Genomic DNA, 17,700 nt, shown 5'->3' with positions numbered 1-17,700 from the left:
AAACGCTTACAAATATAAAATTATTCCTGCTCGCAACATGTACCTAGACCATTTAAGGTTTGCAAATTGAGATCACAAAAATTTGGCATGTACAAAGGGGCGAAGATTTTTTGGCAGGCCAAGAGGGGGAGGGGAAGTGATTTTAGCAGGGCTGAAGGGCTCATGATTATTGCATGTTTGACTTCAAGGCATGTAGGCTAAAAATGGACATAAATCATCTAATTTATTGCATCTTCTGAGAATTCAAGCTACAATGTATGTGGTTGATACAGTATGTTTAGTCTACAAAAACACTACCAACATCATGTACAGTATCACAGAACATAAAACTTGACATTTCACAATATTCCTTTTTTAAATCCTCATTTCAGAACATGACTTCCAGAAGACCTCAAAAATTGTTCAACCTGAAGCCTCACAAATGTATGTATTGCAGCAGGTATTGCCACGACACTTATCTGAGTCACCTGATACAACACAAGAAGCGGATTAGACCATATTGGTATGAATCAGACACAAAAGGGAAGCTATTTAAATGCAAACATTGTAATAAAAACTTTATAAGAAAACAGAATTGGATGGACCATGATTGTACTATTAGAACACCCTTTGCTACACACCTGAATAGATTCAATCTGAAGCCCTATAAATGTATATATTGCAGCAGGTATTTCTATGACACGTATCTCTATCTGAGTCACCTGATCCAACACAAGAAGCGGATTAGACCGTATTGGTATGAATCAGACACCAAAGAGAAGCTATATGAATGCCAACACTGTAACAAAGACTTCACAAGAAAACAGAATTGGACTATTAGAAAACCCTTTGCTACAAACCTGAATCTTATCAAAAAGAAGCCTCATCTATGCAAAGTATGCAATAAGGGCTTTAAATGGCCACATCTCTTAAAACAGCACAAAGCAATTCATAGAAATAAGAAGCCTTATGTGTGTAAGGTTTGCAACAAGGGCTTTAGACGGGCACATCACTTGAAACAGCATATCCATAGCAATGAGAAGCCTCATGTATGCGCAATATGCAGTAAGGGCTTTACATTGCCACATCACTTGAAACAGCATCAAGTAATCCATAGCAAAGAGAAGCCCTATATATGTAAGGTATGCAACAAGGGTTTTGCACTGACACGTTATTTGATGCAGCATGGAGCAATTCATAGCAATGAGAATCCTCATGTATGTAAAGTATGCAACAAGGGCTTTACACTGGCATGTGATTTGAAACAGCACATTGCAATCCATAGCAATGAGAAGCCTCATGTATGTACAGTATGCAACAAGGGCTTTAAATTCCCATATTTCTTGAAACGGCACATAGCAAGCCATAGCAATGAGAAGCTTCATGCATGTGAAGTATGCAACAAATGCTTTACACTGCCATATTTATTGAAACGGCACACAGCAATCCATAGCAATGAGAAGCCCCATGTATGTAAAGTATGCAACAAGGGCTTCACACTGGCAGGTAACTTGAAACAGCACCAACATATTCATAGCACTGAGAAGCCTTATGTATGTAAAGTATGCAACAAGGGCTTTACACAGGCATATGAATTGAAACGGCACATAGCAATCCATAGCAAAGAGAGGCCTTATGTATGTAAAGTATGCAACAAGGGCTTTACACAGGCATATGAATTGAAACGGCACATAGCAATCCATAGCAAAGAGAGGCCTTATGTATGTAAAGTATGCTACAAGGGCTTTACACTGCCATATTTATTGAAACGCATACACAGCAATCCATAGCAAAGAAAAGTCGCATGTATGTAAAGTATGCAACAAGGGCTTTACACTGGCAGGTAACTTGAAACAGCACCAACAAATTCATAGCAATGAGAAGCCTCATGTATGTAAAGTATGCAACAAGGGCTTTACTTGGGCATGTGATTTGAAACGGCACATATCAGTTCACAGTAATAAAAAACCTTACCAATGTGAACTTTGCAGTAAAGGCTTCAAGTACACAAGTGGCCTAAAACTTCATTTAAAGACTCATAGGAAAGTGCAGCCTTATGTATGTAAGGTATGCAATAAGGGCTTTGCATTGGCAAATCATTTGGAGCTGCATGAAAGAGTTCAAAAAATGAGAAGCCTTACAAATGTGAAGTTTGCAATAAAGACTTCAAGTACAATAGTAGCCTAAAAGTACATTTACAGACTCACAGTACAGAGAAGCCATATGTATGTAAGGTATGCAACAAGGGTTTTGCATTGGTAAATCATTTGGAGCTGCATGAAAGAGTTCATAACAATGAAAAGCCTTACAAATGTGAAGTTTGCAATAAAGGCTTCAAGAACAGAGGTAGCCTAAAAACACATTTACAGACTCACAGTAAAGAGATTAAGCCATATGCATGTAATGTATGCAGCAAGGGATTTACACTGGCACATCAATTGGAACAGCACAAAGCAGTTCATAGCGAGAAGCCTTTTGTATGTAAAGTATGCGACAAGAGTTTTACACTGGCAGATGACTTGATACAGCACATAGCAATCCATAGCAATTTGATGCCTCATATATGTAAAGTATGCAACAAGGGCTTTACACTGGCATGTGATTTGAAACAGCACATAGCAATCCATAGCAATGAGAAGCCTCATATATGTAAAGTATGCAACAAAGGCTTTACACTTGCACAATATTTGAAACAGCACATAGCAATCCATAGCAAAGAGAAGCATCATGTTTGTAAAGTATGCAACAAAGGCTTTACACTTGCACAATATTTGAAACAGCACATAGCAACCCATAGCAAAGAGAAGCCCTATGTATGTAAGGTATGCAACAAGGGCTTTAGACGGGCACATACGTTGAAACAACACATAGCAATCCATAGCAAAGAGAAGCCTCATGTATGTAAAGTATGCAACAAGGGCTTTACACAGGCACATAAGTTGAAACGACACATAACAATTCATAGCAATGAGAAGCCTCATGCATGTGAACTATGCAACAAAGGCTTTACACTGCCACATCGTTTGAAAGAGCACGAACCAATTCACACATTTACACAGACATTCAAATTAAATCAGCACATATCAATCCATAGCCAAGAAAAGTCGCATGTATGTAAAGTATGCAACAAGGGCTTTACAGTGGCAGGGAACTTGAAACAGCACCAACATATTCATGGCTATCAGAAGCCTACAGTTAAATTGAACTTTAGCACAAAGCAAAAGAGTGCAATGAGATGCAATGAGAAGCCTCATCATGTATGTAAAGTATGCAACAAGGGTTTTACATTGGCCGAGAACTTGAAACAGCACCAACAAATGCATAGCTATGAGAAGCCTATTACAATTAATGTGAATTATAGCACAAAGCAATTCATAGCAAATAGTGAGAAGGCCTCAAGGACACCAATACCCTAAAATACTCATAGAGCAAAGAGCGGCTCCTGAACAGCACGAGTCTTCTAGTCTACAACAGTGGCGTAGCCAGGATTTTGGATCCGGGGGACACAACTTGTAAATGTACCGATGGAAATATTTGTTATGTATAATTCAATTTAATTCACCATTTTTATCATTTTTTTACAATTCCTCCCTTTTTTCTGTCATTGTGGGTGAAAAATAGTCTATTGTTAACCCAATTTTTTTTCACCAACGCCTTCCGACTACCGACGGCCTTACATGAACCAATAGCCATGACGAGCGGGGCAGGCACCGGCCCCCCTGCCCCCTGGCTACACCACTGGTCTACAACATATAAACATTGCAACCAGGACCAGCTCCAAAACATTTCCTATTCCCTTGTCCAGGGGAATTTCAAGCTTGCGCAAATTATTTTTATGAGAACATTTTCCAACCTCACTGGGGCTTGAACTTAACAGCCACTTAAGGAGGTATGAGTATCGGTGCATGGCATAACCAGAGGGGGAAGGATCTATGGGGCTATTCCAGATGAAATACATAGACCCCCTATGGAAGGCACAGGGGGTATAGACTTCAAATGAAGTCACTCATTTAGTAACCTCATTTGAAATTTACACTCCCTGTGTGAAAGATTAGGTCATGTCCTCTATAGGGGGTGTATGGATTTCAACTGGAATAGCCCTATTTTGCCCTCAAGTCAGGACCCTTGTCCATCAACCCATGATGTTCTCAAAAATGAGGTGCCAGTGTATTCTTTGTTGAAAGACTTAGTTCACAAGTTCACAATTGAATACCTGAGTGGAAGAAGGGCCCAACTCCATCAAAACTGTTTTTGAGATATTAAGAAAAAACTTAATATTTGGAAAAGTTTTATAGGCAGAACGATTTTATCTTCAGGGGACCTTTAATACTTGAACATACAATAGTACATACATTTGAAATTATATACGATGTTTCCATGGCAACGGTACAGGTCTTAATACAAGCTGGAGTTGGGCCCTTCTTCCACTAATATACCACAAGTACCAGTTCTGTGTTATAAATAGCTACAGAAATTAGATAATCACCATTAATTGCACAAGTAGAACTCATGTAATAGGTTGGCAAGAAAATTTATTGTAGTGAAAAGCAGATTTCATGGATGAACAAAATTCCTCTTTAACACTATATTTGTGGAAGAAGGGCCCAACTCCATGGAGTTGGGCCTTTCTTCCATGAAAACTCATGATTAAGTGTACGTGGAAGACTATTTGGAGAGTGGATTTTGGCTCATCCTTCACACACAAGGAAGACCAGTCTGCTGGCAATAAAATGCTGGGTCTAACTCATTTTTGTAAAAAATTGGAGTTGGGCCCTTCTTCCACTAAGGTATTCAATTAACATGTTGATGTCTTTACACAACATAACACAGTGCAGAGGGCATTCAAATGTAAAGGTGCTGCAATAATGTTGACAAAGGCTTTGATATGTTTTACAAGCAAGAACATCATTCTTTGTTGTTGGTTTTTGCCCCATTGTCACTGATTTGAACAAAGTAATTACCCCCTTCATTTATGGTATATTGCTAGTGAGATGCTAAGACAACTTCCCTTAATAAAATGTTGATGAAAGAATTTTTTTTATACTGCATTGGTTTCATAAGCTGAGACTCCATCTTTTCATATATTATGATTGTGACCCGCTCTGACAAAACAAGGAACAAGTTGCATTTTTGACATTACGTGATTTCAATAAATAATAAAAGCACTAGACAAGAAGCTTTAAAATGATACCAAAATTATAATAGCATCAATACTTTTCAAGATATGGATAAGTTTGTAAATGATACCTTGATATTTTTCAGTGGCGTCGCCTTTGTTGAAAGTGGGGGGGGCAGGTTGTTCGGTTCCCCCAAATGGAGTCTGATTAGGAGTGTAAGGTGCGGGCAAAATCAGTCATTTCGGAAATGACCGATTTCCCTGAATGACCAACAAAGTGGGGGCTGTGGCCCCTGCCCCCTTTAGCGCGCGCAACTGATATTTTGCCGGTTGCTACTCCGAGTAATAAGCCAATTAGTTTACTTTACACAGGATTGAATAGGGATTATCATAATTCAACTGTTATTTATTGATTAAATAAACCTCTTTTCAATGGTACTTTCAAGGATTCAAAAGTCCACTTAGTCCTACAGTCAAATACCATGAAATTAAGAATTCCAAAATTTTGATTTTTTTTTTATGGGAATGTCTTCTTTAAAGGCCTTTAACTCAAAAACGTGTCTGGCGACTTGTTTTGGGGTTTTTGGAGCTGGTCACATTATGCTAGATTCAAGCACTGGTAAATGATGTATCGATTTATCAATAAATGCGTATCACTTGTTGTGAGTGAAATAATTCAGGTGTACTGAGATGTTGATGCATCTAATAAAGTTCTGCAATGTTATTAAAATGTTTTGACCAAATACAAAACATGTTTATAACACATTTGTAACATTTTAAATACATTTTTATGTTTGCTGCATGTTACACTTCTATGGAAAGATAGGCATGTATACTTTGATCAGCTTGTAATCGGCAGGAATTGTTAGGCTTTACAACTACGCCGAAAAGTAGACCCACGTTAGGGACATAGTTTACCTGTCTGGTCTATAATGTGCATGTTAAAGAAAGTAGATAAAATATAGGACAAAATTGACTGATAATTTATGATGTTTCTGGCGAGATATCACAAGACAGTTCTTGCAACAAAATATATTGATATTAATCCGCGATGTTATAAGGTCCGCCGATTACGAGTTGATCAAACTATAGGATAAAAACCTGATTTATTAGTACCCTTTGATATCAACTCTAATCAGTAGAGAGCATTTTTGATCATTAAGGTAGATACCATTAGGCAATACCATCATTAATAGGTGGCCTTGTATATACATTGCTTTTAATAAAAGAGATAGCATTTGGCATCACCATCTTCAAAATAGTATTTACCATTTGTTTGTTTGTATATTTTACCTGGAATACTCATTCAGTGGATGTTTTAAGGTATCCCCTGTTCTTCCATAAGCCCAGGTGACATTGCTATCTTGATAGCATAGGATAGCATTTGATATTGCTATCTTCAGCATGTTCAGTAGATAGTCCAGTATCTACAGTAAATAGCATTTGACATTGCTATCTTCAGCAGATAGCATTTGAAATTGTTATCTTCAGTAGATAGCATTTGATATCACTATCTTCAGTATCTACAGTAAATAGCATTTGCCATTGCTATCTTCAGTGGATAGCATTTGAAATTGTTATCTACAGTAGATAGCATTTGAAATTGTTATCTTCAGTAGATAGCAAAACATTGCTATCTTCAGTAGATATCACTTGGCATTGTTATCTTCATTAGATAGCATTTGACATTGTTATCTTCATTAGATAGCATTTGACATTGTTATCTTCAGTAGATAGCATTTGACATTGTTATCTTCAGTAGATAGCATAACATTGCTATTTTCAGTAGATATCACTTGGCATTGTTATCTTCATTAGATAGCATTTGACATTGTTATCTTCAGTAGATAGCATTTGACATTGCTATCTTCATTAGATAGCATTTGACATTGCTATCTTCAGTAGATAGCATTTGACATTGTTATCTTCATTAGATAGCATTTGACATTGTTATCTTCAGTAGATAGCATTTGACATTGTTATCTTCAGAAAATAGCATAACATTGCTATCTTCAGTAGATATCACTTGGCATTGTTATCTTCATTAGATAGCATTTGACATTGTTATCTTCAGTAGATAGCATAACATTGCTATCTTCAGTAGATAGCATTTGACATTGCCATCTTCATTAGATAGCATTTGACATTGTTATCTTCAGTAGATAGCATAACATTGCTATCTTCAGTAGATATTACTTGGCATTGTTATCTTCATTAGATAGCTGTTGATGTATATTATGATTCATCCAGTCGTAGAAACAGAGGTGAATTATAAATAAAATACTGGAATAACTTACGAATTTTTGCGAATTTTCATCCAATCTCATTGGACTTCATCTGGCAACTGCAAAGATGCTCCGGTATTGATCGTAGTCGGAGACTGGTCACGTGTCAATCGGCAAGGAATATTGACAATCGATGAATCCCAGGCGTGCGACAGTTGGAATCTCAGGCCCCCTCGTTTGTTGAGGGATGGCTTCTCCACTCGTTCCCAAATCGCTTCACGAACTCCCGCTCAAACCACCTCTCCTCACGATCTAGAATGATAACATCCTCCGTGTCGATTTGATGTCCGGAAGTTTTGGCATGAGCGTATATAGCAGAATCCGGTTGCCAGTCAGTAGAACTAGGCCGTCTATGTTGACCAAGACGAGCTTTAAAGGGGGATCCAGTTGACCAGGCAAACTTTCAAGGACCACCCAATTAAGTAGGCTTAAAATATAATCAAGTCAATGTTCACCTCTTTTCCACCAAACTTTGTACAGCTCCCAACTTAATGTGTTTTCCAGATATTTATAGCGGCCTTTAAGGGATTGCTTTGTTTCTCCTACATACGCTTCTGTGCAGTCCGAATCCCCACACTTATAACCGTAGACAAGGTTAGATTGTTTGTCTCTGGGGGCTTATCTTTAACATGCACTAGTTTTCCGCATGCAATTTATTTACCGGCTTAAACGCTGTTGTGATGTCGAAGAGTTTGTAGATGTTCTTTACTCTTTCAGAGACACCAGCACAATAGGGGATAGTTATCAACAAACGAGGGGGCCTGAGATTCCAACTGTCGCACGCCTGGGATTCATCGATTGTCAATATTCCTTGCCGATTGACACGTGACCAGTCTCCGACTACGATCAATACCGGAGCATCTTTGCAGTTGCCAGATGAAGTCCAATGAGATTGGATGAAAATTCACAAAATTCGTAAGTTATTCCAGTATTTTATTTATAATTCACCTCTTCATTAGATAGCATTTGACATCGTTGTCTCCAATAGATAATTAGATATCATTTCATCAGCAGAGTGCTACACTGTCATAAGTGCAGTTGTGGACAGGAGCAACATATCTGTGTTTTGCATAACCGCTTGTTTCCAAAGTAACCATAAAATGACATGGGAATGTAAAGCAATTTAAATTTAATAATATACGAGGGTCATTCAAAAACTTCTACCTCCATCATCATATCTCTATTATCTTACGTGCCAGGATATTGAAATTACCCATGGTTATGCTACAAAACAACAGTTATTTGATGAAAATGTTATTTTTGGTTTTCTTTTTAAAAACTGAAGCTAAAACTGAAGCTCCCTGACATGCCTCGGGACTTCAAAACAAAATGAAACATGTTTTATCTGAGAAGAAAACATTAAAGGGTTCAACAGACAAACAAATGTTAGTGAAATTTGCCAGAATACGACTAGACCACAAAGGTAATTTGTAATTATGTCCTATTTTAAGCAATGGGTGCATCTTAGGTCGTGCATTTCACTACAGACATGGGGTCTCGTACCTAGGTCCGAGTCCACATACAAGTGGACTCAGTCCACATTGATTTCGCGTTCTCACTAACACCAAAATGCTGATGTAGGATCGACTCCACTTACCCGGATGTTATAATATCAAGCGCTTCAATGCATATGACCATGGCGTCACAAATTCTGTTCCAATGCATGTTTTGAGCCGAACTCACAGCACAAATCAAACTTTACTATAGACTATCAATTTGGAAAGATCATGTTTTATTTCCAGGCCCCCTGATATATTCCTTCAATCTATGGATATGTTATTTTGTGATATATGCATGTATTTGGACAGATCTGAAATAAACACTTCTAAAAACTGTTATTTTATATAGGCCTATACGTGTAAAATGAGAGAAATACATCGGGTTGTTATTTCTGATTTTGGTCAAGCACGCCGATTCACACGCATAACACAACTTCTAAATCACCATCAAAATACTAATTTTGATTGGTAATTTTAACTCAGTCTAGCAAAATGTACACCTCAAAAACGAATATGACACCTGAATATTCTTTTGTATTATACTGTAAAGCCCAATGTCGTTTTGTTTAATTCTGAAACTGGATAAAATCTGTATCTTGCCGCGATGCCGTTGTTTTCACACTGCACGAGAAGCATGCTGCTCATCAAACTACGGCAAGCATCTCGAACAACGAACGAACATCGACTTTTTCCGCATAAAAAATAAATATTGTAAATTCATGAAATAAAGCATGCGCATGTATAAATTTGTTCTATAATACCAGCTACGAATTTTTAAGTTAAAAATGCATGTTTACATTTTATCATGGAAAATTATATAATGTAGACATGTATATTGTATAGGCCTATAGTACAACGACGGCCATCAAGGTTGTGTATACAACATTTCCGGTATAAGTGGATCGAGTCCACTTGTAAACGCGTTCTCACTATGCTGTTTGATACCACGTCCTAGGTACCGAGGTGGTCTCGATGCTACATCCTGAATGTAGGATCGAAACCACTTATTTCGCGTTCTCACTATTCTAAGAAGTGGACTCAATGTAGGATCGAGTCCACGTCCTGGTATGAGTCCACGTCCTGGTATCAAACAGGCATAGTGAGAACACGCCCTTATTGTGAAAATAAGATGAACAGTTTGTTAATAACCTTGTATATACAATGTACTTGCAAAATACAAAAACTGTGCATAAGACTTATCTGATTTTAACTTATGAACCAATTAATATGACTTGAACCAACAATAACCCAATCAAAGTCAACAACCTATGGAAAAGGGTCAATACGAAGGCTTTTCTGAACATGTATCGGTTTTGCGATGCAAAATACATGATACCCAGTAAAACTGTACTGTCTGTAAGCATTAGATATTTATTTTTAATTAATTGACCAAAAATGATATTTACAATAGCAAGACACCTTTTGCCCTAATGTTATCTCTCAAGATTTATTACTGAATCTAAAAATTAAAACACCGGATTTATCATCTCTATTACCAGTCATGGGAGCTATGAGCTTAGTGACAATGCCTATACAGCTGTCAGCTTCACAGTCAGTGATGTGTTAGAGACTGTTTTGCAAGAAAGTATGATGGTCTTGCAGCAGATGAAAAACAAAATCAGCATGCAAGACTATTGTAAGTGGCACATGACTTGTGATATTCTTGCAGGCAGTAATAAAATTGCATTGCACTTACGATATTTTATTTAATGAAAAAATAATAAAGCTATTTGGAAACTTAAAACCTGGTTTAAAATGTGTGTTTTTTTTTTTTTTCATAATTCATCAACATCTCAAATTTGCCAAAAAATGTCAATTACGATAGTGTAGCACTCTGCTGACGATTTGTCATTCCTATCTTCAGTAAATAGCATTTGACATTGCTATATTCAGTAAATAGCATTTGACATTGCTATCTTCAGTAGATAGCTTTGCCATCTTCAGTAGATAGCTTTACCATCTTCAGTAGATAGCTTTGCCATCTTCAGTAGACAGCTTTGCCATCTTCAGTAGATAGCTTTGCCATCATCAGTAGATAGCTTTGCCATCTTCAGTAGACAGCTTTGCCATCTTCAGTAGATAGCTTTACCATCTTCAGTAGATAGCTTTGCCATCTTCAGTAGATAGCTTTGCCATCATCAGTAGATAGCTTTGCCATCTTCAGTAGATGCATGCCCATCTTCAGTAGATAGCTTTGCCATCTTCAGTAGATAGCTTTGCCATCTTCAGTAGACAGCTTTGCCATCTTCAGTAGATAGCTTTGCCATCTTCAGTAGACAGCTTGGCTATCTTCAGTAGATAGCTTTGCTATCTTCTGTAGATAGCTTTGCCATCTTCAGTAGATAGCGTTGCCATCTTCAGTAGATAGCAACTCAAAATCTATGCTTCACTTATTAAAACTGGCATAACAAAGAGACACCCAGTATTATTTTGCAAATTTTGGTGACTCATTTGCCCAAAATTAATGAGTTACCATAGTGACCCGTTGATGCAATGATACATGCAGATTCAATAGTTGCACCTAAACCCATTGATAATGTTGCTTTTACATGTATTGGTAGATGGCCCGGGTCACTGCAGAAGTGCGGTCACCAAATCTTTCCATGGAAATGGATAATTAGTTTCCACACTTAAAAATAAGGATGAGCGAGAGCTCTTTTCATTATTCAAGCATCATTATTAGTCCAAGGTGTTGTTATGCTTTTAGCAGCAGCTAGAATTAGGCATGGGAACGTTAAACCCATGTATCGTTAAACGCATGCATGATCGGTTAAACGTTTAGAGCAAAGTTTAGAGTCATTTTCAACCTTCAATTTTCCATTTTTCAATGCTAATCAACAGTAACAAAATCTGAAGACGACCTTAATAATTTACATGAAACTTGCTCAAAACATTCATTATTTAATACTAATACGTCGAAATAATGCATAGTTTCTGACATGTTTGGGCCGTTGACTGCGACTTTTAACTTATGTATGGCACCATTGGTAATAACATATTCTGTTAGAAATTCCGTTTTGTGAGTTGCGGTCGATATTCATGAAATCTTTCCGCCAGGCGAGCTAGGTCAATGTGTGTTAATATGTTAAACGCGCGCATCACTGATGTAGGAAAATAAACGGAATAACCCATCTCTAGCTAGAAGTCACTTATTTTGACAGGTCTAGCTTTTGTAAAAACAACAGTTAAATTCCTCTACCAATGAATAAAAAGGTTTATACACTAACTTGAAACTGTATTAAAAAACTAGGGTTGGTAGTGCCCGGGGCAAGAAACAAAATTGGCACCCCTACGCCCCTTCCTTATATCTTATATCTTAGACGCGGGGGTGTGGGAATAGCATATTTTTTTAGTGTTGCCGATTTGGTGCCCCCTATAGTCGTAGCGCCCAGGGCACGTTGCCCCCCTCCCCCAGCTCCCCCCAGGCCCATTATGCCCTAATTACGCCACTGCCCCTGCACCCCCCATGGGGCCCCCGTTTTGGCCTGGCGTTTTGGTCACTAACTTTGCAGCACCCCAGGGGGAAGGGGGAAAGCAGTCTTGGTGTAACAGCTGAGTTTGGTACATGCAGCTACTCTAAAATCATTTAAAGCCTTAAGGTACGATCTTTTTAAATTTTTAGATTTTTCTTCCAAAATGATAATATGCAATCATTATGAAAGTTCCCAATACATTTGGACGCTTGAAAAACATTGGGAATTTGCAAAGAAACAACATCTCCTCTGCGGCTGTAATGTTCAAGCTTACCAACCCCTCTGAGAGTAAACAGTATAGCGCCATCTATTTGGTTGCTAGGGTTACAACAAAGGTCACAAGATAAAATGGCGTCGACCATGAAAGTACTTGTCAACTTGAGTAGTGAAATGTGTCTGTTATTACAGTGAGTAAACAACCCCTAAATCTATTGGATCTTACATTTTTGGCGACGAGGATGGGATACAAGATACTTCAGCATCTAGTAGTGATCCAAGAGAGGTTTTGTAACTGTGAGTAACTGTGAAAATGGCACAAGAAATAACTGTTGTCACTGAATCGAGAAATCTAAAAATAGCCCCATTCACTCATGCAGGCGACCAAATATCGACGGGCATTGCATGGCAAGATTGGATCGAGGATATTGAGAGACAGTTTAGATTTTCAAAATAACACAGGCACAAGACAAGCAAGATGCAATCATAATTTTCGGGGGAAAGGAGATAGCTAGGTTGGCGAAATCTCTGCCAGACCCAGATGAAGGTGATGTGTACACAAAACTGAGAACTAAATTGAACACGTACTACCTTCCTAAAAAGAACAAACAACATGCGAGATACCTTTTCTCGAGCACAAGACCCTACCCTGGTGAATCTACTGCTTCGTACGGTGCGCGACTACGAGAAAAAGCAGGTGAATGTGAATTTGGTGACAATCATGGATTCATGATGAGCGTATCTTGGAACACTTAATTCTAACTGTGGACAATGCAAGGCTAAAGGAAAAAGCTGTGCAGAAGGTGTGGACACTCGCTCAATTTTTGTCCGAAGCTGCGCAATTAGAGGACATACATCAAGCACAAATATGAAAGCGATGTCTATGTCAGATACAGCCACGCTCGAGCCTAATACTGCCACTGTGCATAGTGCAGGTGCAAGAAAGCCTAAAGCACACCGTAGATCAAATCAGCAGCGCGCAAACAAAGCTAACGCGCGATCAGGAAACCGCAAAGGAAAGAAAACATGCCGAAATTGTGGTGGCGCATGGCCGCATGATCCGCAATCGCCATGCCCAGCGTCAAACAAATGCAGGAATTGTGGTGGCGTTTATCCGCATACGCAGTCGCCGTGCCCAGCAGCAGGTAAAACATGTCACTCGTGTGGGCGGAGCAATCATTTTGAGAAATACTGCTATAGTTCATCTTCAAAAAAAGCAAACGCAGTAGGCGCAGCAACAAACGCGCAAGAGGATGACGATTCAGAATACGTGTTCTCAAACACCAGCTCGCGTAAAAAAGATCGGCTCCCCTCATGCGACATGGTGATTGGCGGCGTAGTCCTAAAAGCCGGTATTGACTCACAAGCCAGTGTCAATATCATGGATAGCGCATCCTTTAATCGCCTCCGCCAAGGAAACTAGTGCGCCCTCAACCAGCTTAAGAGAATCAAGTCGCCGGTTTTTGGTTATAATGCAAAAGCTCCCTCCCTGTCATTGGTGAGATTAAAGCGTGTGTAAGCGTTGGAAATGCGCAGGCAACAACCAAATTCAGTGTTGTAGAGGGCAGCGCAGGCAATTTATTGTCATTTAGAACTTCATCTGAGTTTGGGCTAATTGAAATCACAAACAATGTCTCAGTCACAAACAATACTGATGACATGATAGCAAGTTATGATGATCTTTTCAATGGTATTGGTAAGGTGAAAAATGAGGTGATCAAACTGCACATCGATGAAAACGTGCAACCAAAAATCCAAAAACATAGGAGAATTCCTTTTCATGTGAGAAAAGATGTTGACGTAGCAATTGAGCAGCTACTCGATGATGATGTAATCGAGTGCGCGACAGGTCCAACACCTTGGATTAGCCCTGTTGTGATAGTGCCTAAAAAGACAAATCAGTGCGTGTAAGCGTTGATATGAGGGAAGCAAATCAGGCAATACAGCGTGAAAACGCCCCCATGCCTACCATTGAGGAAGTTATCACAGATTTGAACGGAGCCACTGTCTTTAGTACACTTGACCTAAAAGCAGGCTACCATCAATTTGAATTACACCCAGAGAGTAGGTACATTACCACGTTTACAACCCATTCAGGATTGTACAGGTATAAAAGATTAATGTTTGGGGTAAACGCGGCCTCAGAAATCTTCCAAAATGCGGTAGCGCGTATGTTAGCAGGTTTGGATGGATGTCGCAACATGTCTGACGACATAATTGTTTATGGCAGTACGCAGCAGGAACATGACAAGAATCTTGCAGCGGTGCTTCAGCGACTCTTGCGAATGTAACGCGCTTAAACAAAAAGCAAGTGCACGCGTTTTCGCAGCACAAAGTACAATTCTTCGGACATGTATTCAGCGCAGAAGGCGTCACCCCTGACCCGCAAAAGATAGCGGCTATAGTCAATGCAGCGCCCCCTAGCAATGCGAAAGAGGTCATGTCTTTGCTTGGAATGGCACAATATGTCGCCCCGTTCATACCACACTATGCATCAATCACCGCTCCCTTGCGCCAGATAACCCACAAAGATATAGAGTGGAAGTGGGGATCGAACCGATGAACAACAGTCTTTTGATAATCTGAAGAGCGCCTCGCTGGATCAGGAGTAACCGTGTACTTTGACCCTGCCAAAAATCAACTGTTGTTGTGGGCGCTAGCCCCAGCGGCCTAGGAGCGATGTTATGTCAAGAAGGTCACGTGGTAGCATATGCAAGCCGCGCGCTTAAGGATACAGAATCTAGATACTCACAAATTGAGCGCTTGAAGCGCTTAGGCGTGACTTGGGCAATTTTGCACTTTCGCATGTACTTGTTCGGTAGTGATTTTGTAGTATGTACTGACCACAAGCCACTTCTGCCATTGTTTAATAACAAGAACTCAAAGCCAAATGCACGCATTGAACTGTGGTTGTTAAAACTTCAGCAGTATGACTACACACTCGTCTATCAACCTGGGAAAGACAATCCGTCTGACTATTTGTCCAGGCACCCACCCAGTCACACCGACCCTAACCTTGCATCGCAAGTATCAGTATCTGATGAATACGTTCATTACGTATGTCATAACGCAGTTCCAAAAGCAATGACATACGAGGAAGTCGTCGAAGCGACAAAACATATGATTCCACACTACAGAGATCAAAGCAGCCCTTCTAAGTGGAAAAGAAAAGGACTGGAATGACAACGCGATCAGTGACTTTAAGCAAATCGCCACGAGCTTATGGTATTGGACAATGAGGTCATCCTCTGTGATACGCGATTAGTTCTACCGTCAGCCCTGAGAGAACGCGCCAGCGATCTTGCACATGACTCGCACCAAGGAATCGTTAAAACAAAGACACTGTTACGTGAAAAGATATGGTTCCCCGGCATAGACTCCAAAGTAGAACACAAGGTTCGCGGATGTGTCCCATGTCAAGCAGCGACAACGTCAGGAAAGATCCCTCCTGAGCCACTACGAATGACTCAACTACCGGATGGTCCCTGGCAGGAAGTCTCGGTTGACTTTAAAGGTCCCTTTCCGACTGGTGAATACTTGCTCGTGATAGTTGATGACTTTAGTCGTTTTCCTGAAGTGGAAATAGTAAGCTCTCGTCAGCAAGATCGGTAATCCCTAAACTAGACGCAGTATTTGCTCGTCAGGGGATCCCTGAAGTAGTACGCACAGACAATCGACCGCCGTTCAATGGCAGTGAATTTACTAAGTTCGCAGAATTCTACGGTTTCACTCATCGTAAATGTACACCGTTGTGGCCGCGAGCAAACGGGGAAGTTGAGCGGTTTATGAGAACATTGGTGAAAGCTATCCGGACAGCAAGCAACTGGAAGCAAGAGTTGTGGGGTTTTCTTCGCCAATACCGTACCCCCACACGCGACGACAGGTGTTTCGCCCAGTGAAGCACTGAACGGCAGAAAGATGAGAACGACCCTTCCACAAGTCCCGACAAAGACTGTCAACGACAAAATTCGCAGTAGAGATGCTGAACAAAAGGGCAAAATCAACGCAAACGCAGACAAGCATCTCCATGTGACTGAATCCAACATCAAAGTAGGTGATCGGGTGTTAGTGAAACAGAACAGAAAAAACATGCTCGATCCACCATACAATCCTCATCCCTTCATAGTAGTTGAAAGGAGAGGAAACGCTATAACTGTCCAAAGAGGTGAGGCAAGACTTACAAGGAATGTATCCTTCTTCAAGAGACTCCCTGCAGACACTCCCATGAATCTAGAAATGGTCCCCACACACGACCCTGTGGAACTCCCAGATGCAGATACCCCGCCTCAATGTTCCCTGTGACTTCTGATCAACCAGCAGCAGCTGAGACTCCAGCAGAACCATCTGTTGAATTGCAGCCATCTCAACTCAGCACAACTCAACCAAGACGGTCCACAAGGATCAGACAGCCACCCAAGAAACTTGAGAGTTATGTTACCTAGCTCTCTAAAAGCGTAACACTCTGTAAAGTGCATACTTATATTTACCCGCATAAGTAAAGCGCATGTTATTAGGTTGTTTTGGTGCGTAAGCGCATTTGGTGCGTAATCGCGTCATGTTCAAAGTTCCCTGTTTGAAACTGTTCTTTGAAAATTGATAGTTAAAGTGCACAAGACATGTGTACCAGTTGTGAGACTTTAAACTTTATCTTAGCACTGGAAAGATACCAAGTGCCAAAGTTTGATAATTTGAGCAAGTTGTGCTCAGTGTTGTTTTGGAGTTTTTTGGAACACGTTGTATTAATTGTTTTGGTGTTATAAAAAAATTTTAAAAAAAATGCAAAACAGGTCAATACAAAAACACCAGACTCAAAGTATGTTGATCATCTTCTGAGTTTTAATGAACATTGCTATTTAACCTGGTATAAACTTACAAGTTCATAGCACTATACAAGTTGCTTAACAGTGAACAATTTGTTGAGAACTCTTGAACTCATGGACATTAACATTCAGTGTTTACAATAAGCAAAGTGACTTTTATCTAAAAGGGAGAGATGTAATGTTCAAGCTTACCAACCCCTCTGAGAGTAAACAGTATAGCGCCATCTATTTGGTTGCTAGGGTTACAACAAAGGTCACAAGATAAAATGGCGTCGACCATGAAAGTACTTGTCAACTTGAGTAGTGAAATGT

At 39.7% G+C, this 17,700-nt stretch overlaps 2 protein-coding genes across 2 annotated transcripts in view; one reads left to right on the top strand and one right to left on the bottom strand.

Moving 5' to 3' along the window:
* LOC140138970 (laminin subunit beta-2-like) overlaps window positions 1–17,700 on the bottom strand; it is a 555,517-nt gene that overhangs the window by 362,113 nt on the left and 175,704 nt on the right. The gene's annotated exons all lie outside the window — the stretch shown is intronic.
* On the top strand, window positions 244–1,769 carry LOC140139577 (uncharacterized). The gene has a single exon (XM_072161281.1). It carries the CDS (start codon window positions 375–377, stop codon window positions 1,767–1,769), a length of 1,395 nt encoding a protein of 464 aa, XP_072017382.1. The 5' UTR covers window positions 244–374.

Source organism: Amphiura filiformis, chromosome 18 (genome assembly GCF_039555335.1).
Source record: "Amphiura filiformis chromosome 18, Afil_fr2py, whole genome shotgun sequence".
Taxonomy (NCBI): Eukaryota; Metazoa; Echinodermata; class Ophiuroidea; order Amphilepidida; family Amphiuridae; genus Amphiura; species Amphiura filiformis.
The sequence above is the reverse complement of the archived record's forward strand: the minus strand, read 5'-3'. Positions and strand labels throughout refer to the sequence as shown.

Coding starts and splice junctions, on each gene's coding strand:
- LOC140139577 (XM_072161281.1), top strand. CDS start 375: ATGACTTCCAGAAGACCTCAAAAATTGTTCAACCTGAAGCCTCACAAA.